This window comes from Pelmatolapia mariae, linkage group LG4, assembly GCF_036321145.2.
Source record: "Pelmatolapia mariae isolate MD_Pm_ZW linkage group LG4, Pm_UMD_F_2, whole genome shotgun sequence".
Taxonomy (NCBI): domain Eukaryota; kingdom Metazoa; phylum Chordata; class Actinopteri; order Cichliformes; family Cichlidae; genus Pelmatolapia; species Pelmatolapia mariae.
The window spans coordinates 2,208,659-2,233,358 of record NC_086230.1 but is presented as its reverse complement, the minus strand read 5'-3'; the positions used below and the strand labels follow the sequence as shown (position 1 = coordinate 2,233,358).

Here is a 24,700-nt window from a genome sequence, read left to right as displayed (position 1 = left end):
ACTGACAAAGCATAGAGTGCTGGTGTGTATGGGTGAATGCGGTGCGTTGTATAGAGCGCTTTGAGTACTCCAGGACAGTAGAAAAGCGCTATATAAGAAGCAGTCCATTAAGAGTGCTCCTCTGTGCTTTTTTTACATCTTAGATAAATGCCATCCAAAGGCTAAAAATATAGTATATACTAAAAAAAATTTGTCAAATTGTATCTACAATCAAGGAAATGATAGTCATTACTAGGTTAATTAATACATCCCAGTTAACAGATGTCTTTGTACAGCACGGTGTGGAAGAACTAAGTAAATCGGTGTTAACAGTAATAGCCATGTAATAATGTAATGACTGAAAATCTGAGCCAAAATTAATCAGTGGAATGTTCCAGGCTGGATTATGGATTTTAGAAATTCAGTTCAGGAGTTTGATAGGCGTCACATGACATCTGTTGAACAGCTTTTCTGCAGTTAGTCCAAGTGCTTCTCGGCCGAAAGAATTTGACAATACATGAGCATGGAGAACACCAGGGCCAAAATCTGACAAAACAAGAGGAGATGTACAGGTCATTAATCAACAAGTCATTAACGCTACATATGACAGGAACTACACAGAAATGCACCAACTATGCACAGACTCCAGGTGGACTAGGATGTTGTATAATAAGAACTACTTGTCTGCACTGTCCTCAGCTGCCCATGTTCACATCCTCAGAGTATAAGCAAATGCTTTCTACCAGTTAAAAGCAATCAGCATGAATAACTGAATCCAGAAATTCAGACTAAACACAAGTATTCCTAATAGCTGATATATGATCTGAGCTTTTGGAATTTATACCACCTTTCAATGTAAATGTACAAATAAGTGAGCTACAGCTTACAACACATAATTACCAAAAGACACGTTATTTCAAGTTTTATGAGCCTAAAGGGTAGGAAAACGGTTACTAAGTTTAAATGTACATTTTGTTTATGGACAGTATGTATGTATATTATGTAGAAAACATTAATATTGTCTACCTGCACAACACCAATACACACTCCAAACACCAGGACAGAGGTGATGTTTTTTATCAGCCACTTTCTTGCTTTCTGGTAGCATGGCTGCAAAGGACATGGGGAAACAGTTGAGGCAGAGTAGTTATAGATAGAAAGAAAAGCGAAGAAGAATGCCAGGGCTGTAGTCCAGGATGCAGGTTTAGCTAGCAGTTTTGAGTTTCTAAACCCTGAGATGTGTGAAACTCCTGTTTTCTGCTCCAGAGAATTAACATCAACACTGGGTCAGTTATCAGGGTAAAAGACACTATGTTAGATGCAAATTTGTTCACAGATTAGGATTCGGTCATTAAATATCAAACAACATGTTAGAAAGAATGGTGGCTGAATTCAGAAACTGAGTCTCAACATATTTTCCACTTAATAATTGCCTAAATAGTCTCAGTTATTTGGCCAGATCAACCAGAAGATATCACAGGCTCTCTTATGGATCAGAACCTATGCTGCCGTTTGAACAGCAAGTCAAATCCAAACTGTGATCCGTTTTTAATTCAGGCAAGATCAGGCACAAATTCCGTTCAGCTCCAGGTAGACCCTACAATGATACATACAGAGAAAAACCCAGCAATCAATTTGGCGACAGTGGGAAGGAAAAACTCCATTATAACAGGAAGAAACCTCCGGCAGAACCAGGCTCAGGGAGGGGCGGGGCCATGCTGCAACCGGTTGGGTGAGAGAAGGAAGACAGGATAAAGACATGCTGTGCAAGAGAGCCAGAGATTAATAACAGGTATGATTCAATGCAGAGAGGTCTATTAACACATAGTGAGTGAGAAAGGTGACTGAAGAAGAAATACAAATAGATTTTGAATTCAATTCTGGATTTAACAGGAAACCAATGAAGTAAAGCCAATATAGGGGAAATATGAGGAGAAACCTAACGTTGTTCTTATTTTCTTCAATCAGTGATGAATAGTAAGATGTTCTAGCTTTACGGAGGGCTTTCTTATAAAGCAGCAAACTATTTCTCCAGGCTAAATGATGATCTTCTAAATTTGTGACATGCCATTTCCTCTTCCTTCCTTCCTTCCTCTCCAATTCCTATTTGAGGCTCTATTTTTCACAGGAGCCACAGTATCCAGAGCCATACGTAGTGAGGAGGTAAAATTGTTAACAAATTAATCGACCTCTGTTGGAGCTGCTTTGCTCTGTGCTGGTACAGGCCATTGAAGATGATAACAGTGGGTGGATTATATTCTTAAACATAAACAGTTTCTATGCCATATGTTAAAACAAGATCTAGTGTCAAGTGGTGGGTGGGTTCTTTTACATTTTTAGAGAAGCCAGTTGAGTTTTCAATTACTTGAAAACTTTGAAGAACCTGCTATTCTTCCCGCAGAGGTCCAAGGGATCTTCCAGCAATTGTGACGCTTTTTTCTGGAGATTTGCTTAGGGTGATTTCATATCTTTTGATCTTGAATCTGGAACCTAAGCTGGAGCAGAGCTGGTTAGATCTACCGCATTATAGTGATCTACCCTGGTAAGAAGTGAACCAACTTTGTAGTTGACCACAGAAAACCACGGGCCAACCCTAAAGTTACCCGGATAAGCCAAAATCTTGCTTCATAGCCTCAGGTTTAGTTCACAGAGTCTGTTACCCTGGTTGCTGACTCAGAGTCGAAGTCTACACAATTCCTGAAACATAAATCTGGAGTTTCCCTGAAGTTGGAGTTACCAGACTAAGAGTTGTTAGCAAATCCTGCTCTGAAAAATGCAAAGACTTTAGTATGCAGTTGCTCAAGCAGTATGTGTGACACATACATTCATTGATCTGTAGGAAAGAGGTTTATCCCCCCAAAAAATAAAAAATTAAAAAAGCAACAAACCTCAGTCCATCCTTCAACACAGGTCTGTGTCCCAACTGAGCAACATGATAAGGGTAGCTTTCCCTGCAGCACGTTATACCAGTCTGTTTTGTTGGTTACGCCACAGCACTTGAACTGGAAGAGCAGATGAAAGGATGCAAAGAGGACAGTAATACCAAATATTTAATCTACGTTTAACATTTACACGTGTAAACTCATGTTGATCCTTTTGACTTGACAGTTTTCTCTTGGGTTATTAGGGTGCCTATAGTCTCGTCACTTATTTTGAATCTGTGTTTTTTTAATGTTCATAATTTGTGGCTGTAAAGTTCATTTAACTGACAAACGTCCACCACAAGGTGGCACCATCACCAAGAACAGTAGTTACTACTTCTAGATTTTGCGAAGTGCATCTTGGTCTATGGTTTTGTCAGGTTTGTTTTGAGTTGGGGTTGCGTTTGGACTGCACCAAGCTGGAGATGTATGGCAGACTGTGGTGCGAAATTGCTTCATACAGTCCTAGGCAAATATGACTGTAATGTGTTGAGACGTTATTGTGTCAATACTTTAAAAAATTTAAGGCAATATTTAACAAGACTGTGCATGTGTTTGTCGCTGTTGATGGTGGTCAGTACCTTCCACGCGGACTAGAAACCTCCATGAACTTATATGTGTAGCAAGACGCAGAGTCTGCAATCTCCAGTGTGTCCAGACATGAAGCTAGTGAAACTGTAGTGTAAGTGCCTGTGTCACACAGTGGAAAATTGTGTTTTTATATTTTGTTTTGAATCAGACTGTGTGTTGCTACATAGTGATTTTATTTGCATGTTTTATTGTTATAGTGCTATCGCATGATTGTTTATTGAAATTCTTATTGCATGATTTTATCCCCAGATTTATACTGTGTGTTTTGTGTTGCTGTACAGTATTCTTTTTTTTATTCCACTGTGGATTGGACAGATAATTGCGTGCACCTGTGAGGTCGGGCGTGCCCCCGAGGTGGCCTATTGGCCGCCAAACGGACTTAAGGGAGGTAGTGAGCGCAAAGAAAAGAGAGGAGAGACACACGGAAAGCGGGGAGCAGGAAACCGAACGTGTGCAGACGAGCACCTGTATAGAAGGACCGGCCTGCCTGTGAGGCGTCACGAGACTTCCGGCGAGCGGCCAGCATAACCCGGCGATTCAGTTCTGACGGACAGAACAGCAACAGTGGGAGGCGACGTGTGAAATCCACAGTAGGGCAGAGGGGACGCCTCTGCCTGCATCCGTGAGTATCGCTTTCCCACTGTTGGGCGCTAGGCGTGGCTTTGCCGGGGAAGGGTAACAGTGGCTGTGCCGACAACGTTGCTGGCCCGTGTTTTATTGTTTCAGGGCCGGGCTACGAGGGAAGCCGTGTGCGGGTGCGGAGAGTGCTGGACTGCACGGTCACGCGCTGCCAGGTGGGGATAGGAGCCTCCTCCCTGGCCTTCTGCTGGCGAGATTTCCCCATCCTGGAAGAGGAGCTCCCCTTCTGTCACTTTCAGTTAAGGAACATTTGCCCGAGTGCGTGTGGTTGGACACTGGGAATAGAGGACTTTTGGGGGGGGGAAGGTTTTATCATATAAAAAGGACATTCATTTAGCTTTGATTTTTTATTGTATATTTATCTCTGCCGGCAGGGCTTTTAGCGGGTTGTGAACATTTATTTTTTTATTGTATAGTGGGGATTTTAACTCATACTTGTGATTCTGGCTGTTCTTCTAAAAAAATAAATGGTGTGTTTCAAGCCGGCCCAGTGTCCGTACTCCGAGCGCTGATTCACTCTCTCCCCTTATGCTTGTATGTATATAGACGTGGTGGCGAAGATTTAGGTCACCAGTTTAGCGGCTACATAATTTTGGCGTTTGTCGACAGGATACAAGTTTGGGGAGCAGTGTTCAGCACCTGGAGTGCAGATATAGAGATGATGATGCCAGTGTATCCGGGTGCCCCTTGGGTACCAAACTATAAGGGTCCTGAAGCAGATGTTTCATATGGAGACTGGAAAGAACAAATACAAGGTTTATTGAATGCTCAAGAAATAGCTGAGGCCCGGAAAGTAGAAATTTTAATTGGGGCTTTAAGCGGTGAGGCAAAGCGTCAAGTAAGCGTGTTAGAAGAACCAGATTAGGAAAATATTCACATATCTAGATTCTTTATATGGTGACAATACCTCCCTAGCGGTTCTGAGGTCGCAGTTTTTTAGCTGTATACAAAAACCAAATGAGTTGGTAAAATCTTTTACCTTAAGGTTGAGGGAGTTGTACTGCAGGCTACAACAGCGCAATCCAAATCAAGCACCTACTGAAAAGTGTTTACAGGAACAGATGCTGTTGGGCCTGCGGGAGGGCCCGTTGTCGCAAACCCTGCGAGCCTACGTGCGTCACCATCCAGAAGAGGATTTTGCAACAGTCCATCGGGAGGCGTTGCTCCTAGAGGAGGAACAGTTGGGACACCATGGATTGCAAACTACATGCTTGGCAGTGGGTGAGTCCAGGTGTGTTAAGCCACCTTATGAACCAGACTGGAAAGAGACATTTAAAAAAGAAATTATGGAGGATGTCAAGGGTCAAATGCGAGATCTTGTCAAAGATGTTGTTAGTGAGATTAAACCGCTATTGCCACAGCAAAGCCCAGCCGGCTCAGCTTTTAATAAATCAAGGTTTAAGCCAAAGCACTCTGGGTATGCTAATAACTGGACCCGAGAGGGAGAACCCATTTGCCATCGTTGTAAACAAGCTGGGCATATTGCCAGATTCTGTCCAGGCACACTAGATCAGCAACCACCTTTAAACTAATAAACCCCACTGCGGAGGCCCAGGCGGTGGGGACAAGGAACATTTCAAACAATCAGGGGGCCAGTACAGCTTTTGTGGGAGAATGTCCACTTATTGAGGTGTGTATGGGAGGAGTTAAAATGACCAGATTATTAGACACAGGCTCTCAGGTTACACTGGTGCAACAGCAGGTAATGGATCTCCATTTCCCTGAAGTGAATAAAACTGACACACCCCTGTTGTTCGCCTTAAAGGCCGCCAATGGACTTGAGATACCATACTCAGGCTATGCGGTTATGGATTTTGAGGTAGAAGGGGTGGAGATACCAGGAAAAGGGGTTGTGGTTGTGAGAAATGACTGTTCCACGCACCCTTTAATTATTGGTATGAATGTTATTAGTGCATGCTGGAATGATGTTTTTGCCAAAGGCAAGTCTGCTTTTCACCCTCAAAAGCTGAAGTCCTGCAGAGCATGGAAAGAGGCGTTTGCTGTCTGTCAACAGACTGCTACCACCAAGACTGATGGCTTTTTAGGCTATGTTCGACCTGCTAGCCGCAGAGGAGTCAAGGTGCCCCCGAACTGTGAAGTGGTAGTCTGGGGCCGGACGTGTAAAGGTAAGGGTGGGACAGAACGCTTGGCACTAGTGGAAGCATTACCTGATGCTGGACCCTGGGGGGTAGCCCGAACCCTGTCAGTAGTCAAAGGAGGGAGGCTCCCTATCCGGGTCTGTAACCCTAATCCATATGAAGTGACTATAGGACGCTACCAGAAAATGGGACAGTTGTATCAGGTGGAGGAGTCGGATGTGGAGGGGGACAGTGATCTTAGCCTGACAATGGGATCCGATGGTGTGATCGAGGTGGGCGTAGTTGAAGCAGCTGGGCCCGAAGAGCCTGTGATCCCTGAAGAGGAGGTGAGTCAACTGATTAACGGCATAGACTTGACCCCCCAGCAGAAGGCCGAGCTCCAGACACTGCTGCAGAGGTGGCGAAAGGTGTTTGCTGTGAATGAGGAGGATTACGGAAGAACTGATTTGGTCCAACACCAGATCCACACAGGTGATGCACCACCCATTAAACAAAAATATCGCCCCTTACCACCACTGATGTACAAGGAGATTAAGATACTTCTAGCAGATATGCTGAAAAAAGGTGTCATTCGGGAGAGTAGCAGTCCCTGGGCAGCCCCCATTGTGTTGGTGAGGAAAAAGGATGGCAGTTGGCGATTTTGTGTAGACTACAGAAAATTAAACGCAGTAACTCATAAAGATGCGTTCCCACTCCCCCGAATTGAAGAGACTTTAACATGTCTGACCAGAGCTGAGTGGTTTTCCACACTGGATCTTGCCAGTGGATACTGGCAGGTAGAAATGGATCCTAAGGATCGAGAGAAAACTGCATTTACCACCCCGCTGGGTTTGTTTGAGTTTGATCGCATGCCTTTTGGACTCTGTAATGCCCCTGCCACCTTCCAGCGCCTGATGCAGCGGTGTCTAAGTAGTCACCTTTCTGAATCTGTTTTGGTATATCTGGATGATATAATAATCTACTCACCTGACTTCTCTACTCATCTACAGCAGTTGGAGAATGTCCTGCAGAAGCTGTGGCAACATGGGCTGAAGCTGAGGCTGGACAAATGTAAGCTGTTTCACCGTCAGGTGAAGTTTCTGGGGCATCTTGTCGACCAACAAGGGGTAAGACCGGACCCTGAGAAAATTCAAGCTGTCCAGAACTGGCCTGTTCCCTCTACCACCCGTCAGGTCAGAGCCTTCCTTGGCCTGGCAGGTTATTACAGGCAATTCGTCCCAGGGTTTGCTAGGTTGGCTCAACCTTTAAATGCTCTGCTCGTGGGAATTTCTAGCAGGTCGAGCATGCAGGTCCAGTGGTCTGCTGAATGTCAGGAAGCCTTTGACAGTTTGAAACGTGCTCTTACCGAGCCCCCTATTCTGGCTTATGCAGATTTCCTGGAGCCCTTTGCACTTTATACTGATGCCAGCAATCAAGGCTTAGGTGCTGTGTTAGCTCAGGTGCAAGATGGCAAGGAACGGGTGATTGCATATGCCAGCAGGAGCCTACACCCCACCGAGCGAAATGACAAAAACTATAGTTCCTTCAAACTGGAACTTTTAGCTCTAAAATGGGCAATTACTGAGAAGTTCAAGGACTACTTGACAGGTGCCAAGTTTGTCGTGTATACCGACAACAATCCCGTGGCCCACTTACAGAATGCTAGACTTGGGGCAACAGAGCAACGCTGGGTGGCGCAGCTGGCATCCTTTGACTTCGAGGTTAAGTACAGGGCCGGAAGAGAGAATGCTAATGCTGATGCTCTCTCCAGGTTTCCCACAGACTGCCAAACAGCCTACATAAACACAACGAGTGCGTCATGTCGGGATCCACAGGGGCTGGTGCCGCAGATGAATGACTGGAAGGAGGCGCAGGAAAAGGACATGGATCTGCGCATCCTGAGGGAGTATGTGGAACGGGGAGTCCCCCCGGATGCACCAACGAGGAGATCCCTGCCTAGCCCTGTACAGAAGTTATTACACCAATGGAGAAGGCTGCAGGTTTGTGAGGGTACGCTGTGCAGAGAGGTAAGGGACCCTAACACTAACGAAATGTACCTTCAGATCCTATGTCCTGCAGAGAGACACAAGGAGGTGTGGGAGAAGTATCATGAGGCAGCGGCGCATGCAGGAGTGGAAAAGACACTGTCCAGGATACGTCGCTTCTTTTATTGGCCCAGCATGGAAGAGGAGGTGCGCGAATTCCAGCTAGGGTGCGCTGCGTGTAGCCTGCGAGATAGAAATAGGCCTAGAGCCCCATTACAAAAAGCAAGACCACCCCATACCATCCGGCTGGAAATGGCGGGGTTGAGAGGATGAACCAGACATTGCTGCACATGCTGCGTTCCCTAGAGTCAGAGAGACAACAGAGGTTGCCAGAATATCTCCCAGAGCTCTTACAAGCATACAATAATACTGTCCATAGTGCCACAGGGTATGCGCCGTCGTACCTGATGTTTGGGCGGCATTTGAGACAGCCGGTGGATTTAAACCTAGGTATTGAGCGGGAATCCCCATGCCACGACCTGGGAGGGTGGGTTAAGGACCACCACCAGAAACTATCTTTTGCCTATGAGATGGCTAGGAAGAAGATGAGGGCCGCAGCCACCCAAAAGAAGAGGGCTTATGACCGAAGTGCACGGGCCCTGCCATTGGTGCCAGGCGAGAGAGTCTGGATAAGGGATAGGAACAGGCAAGTTGCACCCAGGTTGGAGCTCAGAGCCATATGTGGTAGTGGAAGAAGTTGGCAATACAGGTGTAGTGTATAGGGTGCAGCCGGAGAAAGGGGGGGTGGGGTGGGGGGGGTGGGGGGAGAAAGTCCTCCATCGGAATGCACTAAAGTTGTGCATTACCCCTGCAGCAGACTATCACCCAGAGGGGCAGGGAGTCAGCCTTGAGGGAGAGATGCTAGTTCAGCCTCCATTTTATGGTTTTGTGCCCAGCGCTCCAGCCCAGCAGACGGGAGAGTTGTCAGAGGTGCGGCGCTCAACAAGGCCTAATTTTGGTCGGCCACCTGCCCGTTACAGGTTGCTTGAGTAGGGTGACAGGGACTGTCACAGGTAAAATGTGGGGGGATGTCACACAGTGGAAAATTGTGTTTTTATATTTTGTTTTGAATCAGACTGTGTGTTGCTACATAGTGATTTTATTTGCATGTTTTATTGTTATAGTGCTATCGCATGATTGTTTATTGGAATTCTTATTGCATGATTTTATCCCCAGATTTATACTGTGTGTTTTGTGTTGCTGTACAGTATTCTTTTTTTTATTCCACTGTGGATTGGACAGATAATTGCGTGCACCTGTGAGGTCGGGCGTGCCCCCGAGGTGGCCTATTGGCCGCCAAACGGACTTAAGGGAGGTAGTGAGCGCAAAGAAAAGAGAGGAGAGACACACGGAAAGCGGGGAGCAGGAAACCGAACGTGTGCAGACGAGCACCTGTATAGAAGGACCGGCCTGCCTGTGAGGCGTCACGAGACTTCCGGCGAGCGGCCAGCATAACCCGGCGATTCAGTTCTGACGGACAGAATAGCAACAGTGGGAGGCGACGTGTGAAATCCACAGTAGGGCAGAGGGGATGCCTCTGCCTGCATCCGTGAGTATCGCTTTCCCACTGTTGGGCGCTAGGCGTGGCTTTGCCGGGGAAGGGTAACAGTGGCTGTGCCGACAACATTGCTGCCCCGTGTTTTATTGTTTCAGGGCCGGGCTACGAGGGAAGCCGTGTGCGGGTGCGGAGAGTGCTGGACTGCACGGTCACGCGCTGCCAGGTGGGGATAGGAGCCTCCTCCCTGGCCTTCTGTTGGCGAGATTTCCCCATCCTGGAAGAGGAGCTCCCCTTCTGTCACTTTCAGTTAAGGAACATTTGCCCGAGTGCGTGTGGTTGGACACTGGGAATAGAGGACTTTTGGGGGGGGGAAGGTTTTATCATATAAAAAGGACATTCATTTAGCTTTGATTTTTTATTGTATATTTATCTCTGCCGGCAGGGCTTTTAGCGGGTTGTGAACATTTATTTTTTTATTGTATAGTGGGGATTTTAACTCATACTTGTGATTCTGGCTGTTCTTCTAAAAAAATAAATGGTGTGTTTCAAGCCGGCCCAGTGTCCGTACTCCGAGCGCTGATTCACTCTCTCCCCTTATGCTTGTATGTATATAGACGTGGTGGCGAAGATTTAGGTCACCAGTTTAGCGGCTACACCTGCAGTCATTTTGCAATCATTTGGTGGTTTTGGCTTGGTATTAATTTGTTCCTCTGTTTGTTGTTGTCTGTAGCCAGAGCCACTGTTGTATTTTCAGTGCATATTTTTTTATTGGATGTTTTGTGATTTTTCCTTTTTGTATCTTATCTGTATGCCATTAAAATGCTGCAAGAACCCCTGTTATTGTGTCCTATGTGGCAACTAATTTCCCAGGCTACACAGTATATCCGTTATTCTGTTGAAAAGAGGATTATTCTATTTTCATGTGCTGTTCAGTAAAAATGCTCACCATTTTCTGGACATTGTCCCAGGAATTCTTAAGGCCAGGATCTGATTCATACATCTTCATATCTTCCTTTAATTCTTTTTGTGCTTTTGAATCCAGCTGACAAAAAGACAGTGAAAGAAGCAAAGATTCAATTAATCATACAAAAATCAACTGTATATATAATATATAATATAGACAGACTGGTGCCTCCATATATATATATATATATATTAGGGGTGCAACGATACACAAAATTCACGGTTCGGTTCAATACTTTGGTGTCACAGTTCGATATTTTTTCGATACAAAAAAATGTTCATGCCTTTTTAATTTGTCATTTATTAAAATTATAAATATATATTTTTAACTCAAAAGTACAGTTTTTAAATTTAATGTTGCTGAAACGACAAAGTAATAAAAAAATAAATATCTGATGAAGAAATCCCTCATCTTTGGAAAAGAGAGTTTATTACAGAGAAATGGTTCTTTCCAAAATAAAAGCTATACTATAGGCTTCTTCTGGGGTATACTCTAAGCAGCATATTAAACATATCAGGTCCCCATAAGGAGAATCATGTGCTAAGGGCTGTCTAAATGACTCGGGTAAAGTTTGTAGCATGCGTGCTTGTTGTTTTTGTCTGCTTCCACTTGTCTTTGCACTAGGATGATGTCGAAGTAAATGTGCAGTCATATTCATTGTGTTCCCACTAGCGCTGTCAGCGTTAATCTCGTTAAAATGACATTAACGCCATAACGTGGCAAATCTCCGTTAACGAGTTACCGCGGATCGCCCCGTGCATGGGGCTGGACGGCGACAACACGTTAACAAGCTAACTGCGCTAACGCACTAGTTCCCACCAATTGAGCATTGCGTGGCACATCCGACATACTGTTTTACTTTTGTCCATGACACGCTTACCATCAGGGTCATACTTCACATGAAGACCAAGATAGTTCCAAACGCCAGATCTGAATGAGGGTGGGGGAGGTTCAACTTCGGGTAGCGTTGAGGCAGTTGCCATGTTGCAACGAGCTTAGCTTCTGTCTTGCTAGCTTGCGCTGCGCTCAGTGGATCTGCGCTCGACAGTGCAGCCTAGGCGGAGTAGTCGAACGCAGATCCACTGAGCGCTCAACACAGACAGCATCGTCAGAAGAAAAGTTGATAAAATAAATAAAAAATTTTGTATTGTTCGATACACATGCGTACCGAACCGAAAGCACTGTATCGAACGGTTCAATATATATATATATATATATATATATATATATATATATATATTAGGGGTGCAACGATACTCGTATCGATATTGAACCGTTCGATACAGTGCTTTCGGTTCGGTACGCATGTGTATCGATCAATACAAGATTTTTAATTTATTTTATCAACTTTTCTTCTGACGATGCTGTCTGTGTTGAGAGCCCAGTGGATCTGCGTTCGACTACTCCGCCTAGGCTGCACTGTCGAGCGCAGATCCACTGAGCGCAGCGCAAGCTAGCAAGACAGAAGCTTAGCTCGTTGCAACATGGTAAATTGAACCTCCCCCACCCTCATTCAGATCTGGCCTTTGGAACTATTTTGGTCTTCATGTGAAGTATGACCCTGAAGGTAAGCGCGTCATGGACAAAAGTAAAACAGTATGTCGGATGTGCCACGCAGTGTTCAATTACATGGGTGGGAACTAGTGCTTTAGTGCAGTTTGCTCGTTAACGTGTTGACGCTGTCCAGCCCCATGCATGGGGCGATCCGCGGTAGCTCGTTAACGGAGATTTGCCGTGTTGTGGCGTTAACGTCATTTCAGATTAACGCGGACAGCACTAGTGGGAACACAATGAATATGACTGCACATTTACTCCGACATCATCCTAGTGCAAAGACAAGTGGAAGCAGACAAAAACAACAAGCACGCATGCTACAGACTTTACCCGAGTCATTTAGACAGCCGTTAGCACATGATTCTCCTTATGGGGTCCTGATATGTTTAATATGCTGCTGAGAATATACCCCAGAAGAAGCGTATAGTATAGCTTTTATTTTGGAAAGAGCCATTTCTCTGTAATAAACTTTCTTTTCCAAAGATGAGGGATTGCTCCATCAGATATTTATTTTTTTATTACTTTGTCATTTCAGCAACATTAAATTTAAAAACTGTACTTTTGAGTTAAAATATATATTTATAATTTTAATAAATGACAAATTAAAAAGGCATGAACATTTTTTTGTATCGAAAAAATATCGAACCGTGACACCAAAGTATCGAACCGAACCGAACCGTGAATTTTGTGTATCGTTGCACCCCTAATAAATATATATATATATATATATATATATATGTGTATGTGTATATGTATGTGTGTATGTATATGTGTATGTATATGTATATATATATATGTGTATATGTATATGTATATATGTATATGTATATGTATATATGTATGTATATATGTATGTATATATATGTATATATATATGTGTATGTATATGTGTATATATATGTATGTATATATGTATATATGTATATATATGTATATATGTATATATATGTATATATATGTATATATATGTATATATATGTATATATGTATATATATGTATATATGTATATATATGTATATATATGTATATATGTGTATATATGTGTATATATGTATATATATGTATATATATGTATATATATGTATATATATGTATATATATGTATATGTATGTATATGTATGTATGTATATGTATGTATATATATGTATATGTATGTATATATATGTATATGTATATGTATATGTATATATATATATATATGTATATGTATATGTATATGTATATATATATATATGTATATGTATATATATGTATATATATGTATATATATGTATATATATGTATATATATATATGTGTATATATATATATATGTGTATATATATATATATGTATATACAGTCAGGTCCATAAATATTGGGACATCGACACAATTCTAACATTTTTGGCTCTATACACCACCACAATGGATTCCAAATGAAACGAACAAGATGTGCTTTAACTGCAGACTGTCAGCTTTTATTTGAGGGTATTTACATCCAAATCAGGTGAACAGTATAGGAATTATGACAGTTTGTATATGTGCCTCCCACTTCTTAAGGGACCAAAAGTAATGGGACAATTGGCTTCTCAGCTGTTCCATGGCCAGGTGTGTGTTATTCCCTCATTACCCCAATTACAATGAACAAATAAAAGGTCCAGAGTTCATTTCAAGTGTGCTGTTTGCTTTTTGAACCTGTTGCTGTCAACTGCCAGGATGAGATCCAAAGAGCTGTCACTACCAGTGAAGCAAGCCATCATTAGGCTGAAAAAACAAAACAAACCCATCAGAGAGAGAGCAAAAACATCAGGCGTGGCCAAAACAACTGTTTAGAACATTCCCAAAAAGAAGGAACGCACTGGTGAGCTCAGCAACACCAAAAGACTAGGAAGACCACGGAACACAACTGTGGTGGATGACCAAAGAATCCTTTCCCTGGTGAAGAAAACACCCTTCACAACAGTTGGCCAGATCAAGAACACTCTCTAGGAGGTAGGTGTATGTGCGTCAGAGTCAACAATCAAGAGAAGACTCCACCAGTGTGAATACAGAGGGTTCACCACAAGATGTAAACCTTTGGTGAGCCCCAAAAACAGGCAGGCCAGATTAGAGTTTGCCAAACGACATCTGAAAAAGCCGTCGCAGTTCTGGAACAACATCCTATGGACAGATGAGACCAACATCAACTTGTACCAGAGTGATGGGAAGAGAAGAGTATGGAGAAGGAAAGGAACTGCTCATGATCCTAAGCATACCACCTCATCAGTGAAGCATTGTGGTGGAAGTGTCATGGCGTGGGCATGTATGGCTGTCAGTGGAACTGGTTCTCTTGTATTTATTGATGATGTGACTGCTGACAAAAGCAGCACAATGAATTCTGAAGTGTTTCGTGCAATATTATCTGCTCATATTCAGACAAATGCTTCAAAACTCATTGGACGGCGCTTCACAGTGCAGGTGGACAACGACCCAAAGCATACTGCAAAAGCAACCAAAGAGTTTTTGAAGGGAAAGAAGTGGACTGTTTTGCAATGGCCAAGTCAATCACCTGACCTGAATCCGATTGAGCATGTATTTCACTTGCTGAAGACAAAACTGAAGGGAAAATGCCCCAAGAACAAGCAGGAACTGAAGACTGCTGCAGTAGAGGCCTGGCAGAGCATCACCAGGGATGAAACCCGGCGTCTGGGGATGTCTATGTGTTCCAGACTTCAGGCTGTGATTGACTGTAAAGGATTTGCAACCAAGTATTAAAAAATGAATGTTTGATTTATGGTTCTTATTCTGTCCCATTACTTTTGGTCCCTCAAGAAGTGGGAGGCACATTTGCAAACTGTTGTAATTCCTACACCGTTCACCTGATTTGAATGTAAATACCCTCAAATAAAAGCTGACACTCTGCAGTTAAAGCATGTCTTGTTCGTTTCATTTGGAATCCATTGTGGTGGTGTATGGAGCCAAAAATGTTAGAATTGTGTCGATGTCCCAATATTTATGGACCTGACTGTATATATACATATATATATATGTATATATATATATATATATATATATATATATGGAGCCTATCCCAGCTGTCTTAGGGCGACAGGCCGCCAGTCTGTCGCAGGGCTAAGTATCTCACAAAAGTGAGTACACCCCTTACTTTGATATAATGTAAAGTAGTCAGTTTACAGATTGTATAACAGTGTAAGTTTGCTGTCCCCTCTAAATAACTCAACACACAGCCATTATTGCCTACTTGCCGATGGCAACAAAAGTGAGTACACCTCGAGGTGAAAATGTCCAAATTGTGCCCAATCAGCCATTTTCTCTTCCTGGTGTCATGTGACTCATTAGCGTTACCAGGTCTCAGGCGCAAGCATGTCTCCAGACTTAAACCCTATTGAGCATCTGTGGGGCATCCTCAAATAGAAGGTGGAGGAGTGCAAAGTCTCTAACATCCACCAGCTCCATGATTTCATCATGGAGGAGTGGAAGAAGTTTCCAGTGGCACCTTGTGAAGCTCTAGTGAACTCCATGGCCACAGGGTTAAGGCAGTGTTGGAAAATAATGGTAGCCACACAAAATATTGACACTTTGGGTACAGTTTGGACTTTTTCACTTAGGGGTGTACTCGCTTTTGTTGCTAGTGATTTAGACATCAATGGCTGCATGTTGAGTTTTTTTGAGGTGACAACAAATTTACACTGAGCGAAGAGGCTCTAAAAGACTGTTTTGACTCTACTGTGTGGGAGGTGCTTTGTGACGACCGCGGGAAGGACAGTGACAGCCTTGTGACCTTCGTTACAGCCTACATTAACTTATCTAGGACCTTGTGTTGCTTCTCCAACAACAAACCATGGATTACCCAAGAAATAAAAGCCGTCCTCAAGCAGAAGAGGAGGGCTTTCAAATTTGGAGACAGGGAGGAGCTGAAAGGGGTGCAGAGAGAGCTGAAAGGACTGATCAGTTCATGTTAAAGAAGTCTGGAGATGCCTTGGAATCATCTTGGGGCACAAAGATTAACACCTTCTGCCCATGGGGGATGCGAGGTGGGCAAATGAACCGAATCATTTCTTTAACAGGTTTGATTAATAACTGTACCCTCATACACACAATAATAACATGGACTGAACCACCAATTACAACCACTAGCACTTTATATAACTACTGTAGAAATTATCCACATATCTCACTGATCTAAACTACACTACTGTAAATGCTGTATAGACAATCATTCTGTACAATACAATAATTATAGTTTTACAACTGTTTATAACTGTTTATTAATACTCACAATTGTATATCTGCAATCTGTATAGTTTCATATTTTTAACCATATTTATATCCTGTTCATAACCTGTACATAGCTTGTACACTCACTACAGCCTGTGCATACTTATAGTTATAGCATATTCATAACATACCTTCATACCGTGTACATTGTAACATACCTATAATAGATCCATATTTTGTAATATATCTATATTATTTCCAAAGCACTTTCTGGATGGATGCAAACTCCATTTCGTTGCCTTGTACTTGTGACATGAGTTGAATTCTATTCTATTCTATTCATCCAGGATGCAGTCTCCAACATCGGCTGCAGACTCACTCACCCCCACTGCTGCTGTTCCACCTTTGACACCTCAGACACTTCACACCTCCCCCACATACCCTGGTCACTACTCCCCACCCCCAACCACAGCATCCAGTACACATCCAACACACGTCTCCAGCATGTCTCTCACTCAACCATCCGGGTTAGAAGGCAACTGAGGAGGATTGAAGAAAGTGGGGCTGGGGAGAGTTCCACAGCTCTGGAAAACCAATTGTGTGGTACCAGTGCCAAAGACTCCACGTCCAAAGGACCTCAACAGCTACAGGCCGGTGGCTCTGACATCCCACATGATGAAGACCCTGGAGCGGCTGGTCCTGGCTCAGCTTCAGCCCCTGGTGAACTCATCACTGGACTCACTTAAGTTTGCCTACCAGCAGGAGCTGGAGTGGATGATGCCGTCATTCACCTCCTACATTGTTCCCTCTCTCACCTGGAGACCGCTGGGAGCACTGTGAGAATCATGTTCTTTGATTTCTCCAGTGCCTTTAACACCATTCTTCCCACAGTCCTGAAGGACAAGCTGGAGAACTCAGGAGTGGACCATCAACTCACAACATGGATACTGGACTACCTCACCAACGGACCACACGGACCAGAACTCAGGACTGTGTGTCGGACAGGGTCTTCTGCAGAGCGGGGGCCCCACAGGGAACGGTTCTGGCTCCATTCCTCTTCACCATCTACACTGCAGACTTCTCCCACAACTTCACCCAGTGCTTCCTGCAGAAGTTCTCTAAGGATTCTGCAATAGTCGGCCTCATCACTGATGGGGACGACAAGGAGTACAGAGAACTGACCCAAGGCTTTGTGGACTGGTGCCAGCAGATCAACACTAGAAAAATGAAGGAGCTGGTGGTAGACTTCTGCAGGCACAAACATTATCCACTGCAACCACTGAACATCCAAGGTATGGACATTGAGGCTGTGGACAGCTACAGGTACCTTTTCATCTGAACAATAAACTGGACTGGATTCACAATTCAGACGCCCTCTACAGGAAAGGGCAGAGCAGGCTGTACCTGCTGAGGAGGCTCAGGTCTTTTGGAGTGAAGGGCCCACTCCTGAAGACCTTCTGTGACTCTGTGGTGGCCTCAGACATTTTTTTACGATGTGGTCTGCTGGGGCACCAGCATCTCTGCTGGGGACAGGAAGAGACTGAACAGGCTGATCCGAAGGGCCAGCTCTGTTCTAGGATGCCCTCTGGACCCAGTGGAGGTGGTGAGTGACAGGAGAATGGTGGCTAAGCTGTCATCCCTGTTGGACAACATCTCCCACCCCATGCATGAGACTCTGACAGCACTGAGCAGCTCCTTCAGTGGCAGAGATTCCTTTCAGTGGCTGTCAGACTGTCAGAAGTATTTTATTGTTTATATATATACATGTATATATATATATATATATGTGTGTGTGTGTGTGTGTGTGTATATATATGACGACACAAAAAAATGCAGTTTACGTCACAGAACAGGTCGTTTACCAACAAAAAGGTTGGTGGATGAGTCCCTGACACTTTCAGCCGGCATACCCAAGCAGCTTTGGGACAGCTACTGAACCATGAAATGCTCCCATTGCTCCCAAGTAAAAAGAAAATGTATAGGCACTTGCCCCTTTCATAGATTTATTTTTATGCTTTATGAAGTTTTGAATATATTATTTTCTAAGATATTTAACTTTTAAAGAAAATAACTAAATTAACTAAAATACGCTGGTTTGATTCTTAGAAGTGCTAATTCCCAATTGTTAATTTTTCTTCTTTTTTTCTTCCTAATTTAGCCTTTTCTAATGAGTCTTCTCAAATTTAACTATGGGATCATTACATATTTTCACATTCCTTACTGTGTACATTGCACTGCAGCAACTCTGCTTCTTTTTCTTTTTCAACTGCTCCTTTTAGTGGCCTCCCAAACAGAACATTTGCTCCCATCTCACCCTGTCTCTATGATCCTCATCTGTCCAACTAAACCTCTTCATGTCCTTGCACAACTGACACTTTGATTTTTTTTTAATTGTTCTGGAGCACCTTAAAATGAAAATAAAGAAAAATAAATGAAAAATTGAACCTTGTAGAGAGTGAGCTTACCTGGTCATGAAAAATGTGGATAACTAAAACGAGAGTCACTTCTGTCAGGACCAGGAGTAACAGGATCAAAAAGAACTGCAGAGAAGATAAGAGCAGTTGGAGGGTGAAGCGATTTATTCAAGGGTGGCTTACCCCACTAATATGTTTTCACACTAAGATTAGAATTTCTCAACATAAGGTACCTTTATTACATGTGGATGAAGTCTTACCGTAAACAATAGACAACGCTGCTCCTTAAGCGCTCCAAGACAACCCAGAAAGCCTGTTATCATAGTAATACCACCAGCAACTAGCAGCAGATTGGCAGCTGAGAGAGACGGAAATGAAAGTGGAAGAGAGGAAAACTCTGACTGCGTGAAGGACAGCCAGACTCCAACTCCAAACAGGCCACATCCTCCTAGCTTCTCAGGAAATGTAATGTTAACACAGCCAAAATTTAGTACAGAGTGGAACACAGTGTGAGTGAATGAATGCAGCATACAACACTAAATTGGTAGAGACCACAAAGAAATCTTAAATTAAACACAAAGCCAACTTAGGAATCAATTAAAAATTCTGCAAATACTAACCCAGAAGATGAGATTAAAGACAAACATCAAATACTTGACAACACATAAACAGCCCTGTGACACTGGCATCCTGGAAAAGAGAGAGGGAAATAGGACAAAGAGAGATCTTTTAACAATATTTGTCCGATCAATTTCAGTTATTTGTTTTTTTAGCCTATGTGAAATATCCAGTACATTGTTTGTTCTGAAAAACACAGTTAAATATAAATTAATAATCTTTCATGGTTTGTTGTGCAGTGTTTTGGGTGTCTTATAAAGTGAGGGATCTGTGTCAAAAGAGTAAGTTAAGTTTGGCACACTTTCTATGTCTAACCAACAGTGCTGAAGCCATTCAGAATACTATCCTTAAAAAGCAAAATATTTTGTGAAAGCCTGTTCCACCTCTGCCAACTTTCTATCATAGAGTTCTGCTCAGACCACTTGCACTCATCTGTCTCCCAAAAAGAAACAAAAATCTAAAGCATTATTGGGGAAAAAGCTGAAGTAAAAAGAGTTGAAGAGTGAAAGTGAATGTGTATTTAAAAATCTGTTTCTTTTTCACTACACTGTCAATATACCCAGGTAGAAAAATTTGCTTAAGAAATTATGAGCCCTACTCCAGCCCACCAAAAAGTACTCGAAGATCCCATCACAACATCTAAAGAACCTGCCTCATTTAAGGTCAGTGTTTAGGACTCGGTTAAAAGCTGGGCAAAAAGTGGCCTCCATGAGAGAGTTCCTATGGCAAAAACTACTGCTGATGGAAAAGGACCAAAAAGGCTTGACTCACATTTGCCAAAAAAATCTCTCTCTATATATATATATATAAAATATCTTTAAATATCTGTCTTTTTAATGACTCACTTCAATTTTATTTTTCCAAATCACAACAGTTGCTTGAAGGATCTTTGTATTGTAAGCCAAGGCCTCTACAGTAATACAGAGAACAGAGAGTATCAGATGGCCCCCTATGAGCAAGTACTTTGGCAATAGTGGGAACAGATGAGGGGAGGAAGACAGGACAAAAGACACTCTGTAGAAGAGACCCGGAGATTAATAACTTTCCATCCATCCTCTTAATCTAAGGATTATAATTTTGCTATATGGTTTTGATCATTTTGTCTATTTGTCCATTCAGACAAGCCATAGGGGTGGTAGTGGGATCCTGTAACAACTGTCCGTCAATGTAACAGTTATCCACAACAAGAGAGGCGTGTTTGCCCTTCTGTCTGTGTCGTTTTAGAATGGGCAAAATTACTTTATGTCTGTTGTTGATTTCCCTACGAAACTGGTCGTTCATACCAAAAGATATTCCTTTTAATTCACACTGTTTGCTTTTAACAAGTTCTTTAAACTGGAAATGTTCAAACTTAGCGATGATGAGATCAGGCTCTGAGACGAGACTGCATGAAGTTTCCAATCCACGTTTCGGGGGTTATCTGGCCGGGATTCCAGAGAAAATCAGTGTCTCGCATACGTCTTGTTTACATGTTGTGAATCTGTTTTAGGGATTTCTTGTCCGCGTTTAGAGTTAATAGCTTTTTGTTTGTGGACTCACGTATCTGAATGTCAGTTGTGAGTAGGTCCTCAGTATCAGTTATATTTATGTTGGTCCGGCGGATTTCTCCGTGACGTGCTGCTCAAAATATCCGTGGAGGAACCTTCGAGTTCCTCCATTCTGCGTGGTGATATCGTTAGTGGTTGTATGTTTGATTTAAGTTTGCTGACAGATGTTTGTTTAAATTAAAGTCATAATTTCACTAGTTTAGAGTATAATCTGGCAGCCGGCTCAGCAGTTTTGTAAATCTCAAACCTCGCAATTTCACAGCATCACACACTCTTTATTTTATCTTATTTGCTCCCCTCCCCTAACTTCTACTCCTCCGATGCCATAATGGCTCACTGTAGCAGGTAGTTTTGTTTTGGCAGGGTTTACCACTGGATGCTTTTTCTGACGGAACCTCAGAGAGGACTTGCGTTTTTGGCTGGTATCGAGCCAGCAACCTTTTGCTTGCCTAGCAAAATTGTTAACTAGCACATCATAGAGCATTGGAGCACTTTTTAACAATACTTGAAAGGTTCTTGAATTTGACTTGCTTGAAACCCAACCTTAGTGGGAAAGTCTTCATTTATAAACACTTAGATTGTGCCACGGACTACTGACTCCACACAGGAAGTTTCCAACAGGAAGGAAGTTCCCTCCCCTACTCACTAGACCCAGTTACAATACTCAAGATATTTTACATGCCTTTGTGAGTCACAGAGCCCAGGGCCCAGAGTTTGTTTTTATTTTATAACAACATAAAATTCCGAGGAAACCATGTTTCAGTCATTAGTGTGGGGAATGAGCTGGAAAACAGACTAACCCAAAGTTATATGAAAGAATTATCCAGGATGCCTCAAATGTAGCAATGGTATTTAGGAATTCAAACTGTCAAAGAAATTTATATGAAGTAATATAAGATTTATTGTTAATAACAAGCTAATATGACATTAGCAATGACTCAAGACTATTTCTTTGTCCATTGAGTGTTGCATGTTTACTTGTGTGTGCAAACTGAAAATTAGTAGTCTTCTTTTATTTCTGATTTATTGTGATTTCTGGTTTTAATTAATTTGTCACCACTGATCCACACCCACTGCATTATCATTATTAATAATGATATATTAAATCTTGCAACACAAATTTCCAAAATATGGGGCAAATATTTATAACAGTATCTTACATTCCTGACTGCATTTCTTACCTTTGTTTTAGCACCTGATTTTCCCAGGTCACAACAGTCTGATCAACGGATCATTAATTTGTGTGTAGGAGATTTGGGGAAATTTGCACATAATTTACTTTTGCAAGTTCACAGAACAGACATAAAAACAGGTGATGGAAGATGAAGCCCTCAAACTTAATCATAAAATGTAAATAAATAATACAGAGAAATTATTATCTCAGATAATGAGATTTTCATTCAGTACAGTTTGTTTAGTCTGCCAAAACTTATGTATATTAATAAAAGTAATACCTTCATATAAGGCACTTGACACATTATGTAATTTTTCTTGTCAGGCTAGTCCCACCCTGGCCTATTTTCAGTAAAAATGTGGCAAAGAAGTATATCCATCTAATAGAAACAGTGGTTTCTACCAATTTTCTGTTGGTAGAACACAGAAACATTTTTAGAGTTTAAGAGTTACCAGCTGTGTCCAAAAGCAGAATAGCTTCACCAAAGCAAAAATGTTTGGCACATTTATTTTAAACATATTTTAAACATTATCAAGATCCAGAAATACAGTTATATTTTCGCATTTATCCTCGAGCTCTTCACTCCTATCCTCAACACAGCCATCTTTATTCCTTTATGTCTTTAAATAAGTGAAAATCTTGAAGGTAGGAGGGGGAAGCAAACACCAAAATAGAGTTTTAAAATATAGGGAGGGACATATTGTATTTAACTAATACTTTTGATAGTGTAGCATTTCTGTACATACTTTACCTTAGCATGTGGTTCAAATCTTTAAAATCTCTGGTCTTTGTGACGCTCCTGTTCCAGGCTCCTTCAGCTCCTGACTTGGATCTTTACTTGGTTTTCCTTTTCAGATGTCTTTCCTAGAGCAAACAGCCTTTTCAGTTTCTTCTCTTCTCTTCTCTTCTCTTCTCTTCTCTTCTCTTCTCTTCTCTTCTCTAGACCATGTTAACGTTCATTTTTCATGCTCCTCCGTCGGACTTTAAAATTTTCATATTAAAGTTCTTTATGCCACTCTTTTGTTCCTTTTTTCTAACAGACCTTCGTCTGTGCCTGTCCCACTCTTTCTCTTCCTCTCTGCTTCTCCCTCCCTCTCTCCCTGTTTCCAGATGGTTGTGGACTGTGCTCTATGTCCCTCCCCCTTCACAGTTTATCACATTACTTATCCCTCCTCCAGGCCACAGCCTCTAAAGTCTAATGTGGCCTGCTTATTCTGTCTTTTTTTCTCGGTTTAAGAAATTTTTGGTCACTACACATTTAAGAACACCTAGGTACAAACACAAGCATACAAAATATCCTGAGCAAGTTGCTTTACTTCAGATAACTGCAGACATGTCTAAACATAAAGGATTTCTGACAAAAGAACCATTTTCTTTGTTTTTCACATGTCACTCCTGAGTATTTCGGTTCCTCTGTTGCTCTTCAGGTGATATTACATATTTCTTGTTATTGTCAAGCTATGAACAGTAAATAATGTACTTGCATTTATAGAATGCTTTTCTCATCTTACTGTCTCAAAACATACAAATAACATGTTTACCATACATTTATACAACAATTTATTCTGTAGTCTAGCACAGAATAATAAATAAATAAATATATATGTTTTGGAATGTGAAAAAGCTGGAGTACCCAGAGGAAATGGACACTAGAATCCATCCAGTCCCCGGTCAAGTTATGAATCAGGACCTTCTTGCTGTGAGGCCGGGGCAATGCTAAGATCTTGAAATATTGGTGGCTTAGTCCAGCCCTGAAATCTTCTGGATTTTCACTTGTTAACAGCATCTTTTTAACACTAGAAGTCCCAGGCTTTTCTAACCCTCTGTCAGCCAAGTGGAAGCTAACTTGGCTAGTCTGTTAGCATCAATTCATATGTAAATTGGGTCGTTACCTGAGAATTGTGGAGGGGAGTGGGGGTGTGTGAATGATTGCTGATTTCTAACTGCCAACTGCCTCTTTGTTTGTGTGTGGGGAGGGGGAACTGCTAAAGCTGTGAACTTCATTTTGTGTTCGTCTTGATGCATTCTCAATCATCCAGGAAAATAAATCTCCAAAAGATTTATTGATAAAAACAGTACAAAAAAAAAACAAAACAAAAAAAATTTCTACAAAAACAACCATTTGTACACATATTTACAGATAATAAGTGAGTGAGTACATTTCAATCACTCACAATCCTGGCACTGCCATGGTATCTGTAGTCTGCATTTACCACATGTGTATCTGTAGCAGTGAACACATCGCACAGTGGCATGATTGTTCTTGCATTTGTGTTTGACCTGACACGTGGCTCTTTTTCCAGGGCTAGGTGTGGAGGGTTGTGTCCGAAGCAACTGTTCTTTTCTTGCCTTCTTCCCAGCCAAATGAGAGTTAGCCAACTCTTTTGCAAGCTCCACCAGGAAGTCCACCCGTCTTTCCTGCGTCCCGGTGCATGCTTGATACAGCACATGTGCATTCAGTGCTGCCATGTCAATCATG

At 42.2% G+C, this 24,700-nt stretch overlaps 1 protein-coding gene across 1 annotated transcript; it reads right to left on the bottom strand.

Moving 5' to 3' along the window:
• Positions 1–417: 417 nt before the first annotated feature.
• tspan4b (tetraspanin 4b) lies at positions 418–23,326 on the bottom strand. The gene is made up of 8 exons (XM_063471058.1): positions 22,973–23,326; positions 19,503–19,572; positions 19,143–19,334; positions 18,934–19,008; positions 10,698–10,793; positions 2,868–2,981; positions 1,006–1,089; positions 418–525 (listed from the first exon to the last, which is right to left on the bottom strand). The coding sequence occupies exons 1-8, from the start codon at positions 22,978–22,980 to the stop codon at positions 457–459; spliced, it is 708 nt and encodes a 235-aa protein (XP_063327128.1). The 5' UTR covers positions 22,981–23,326; the 3' UTR covers positions 418–456.
• Positions 23,327–24,700: the final 1,374 nt, after the last annotated feature.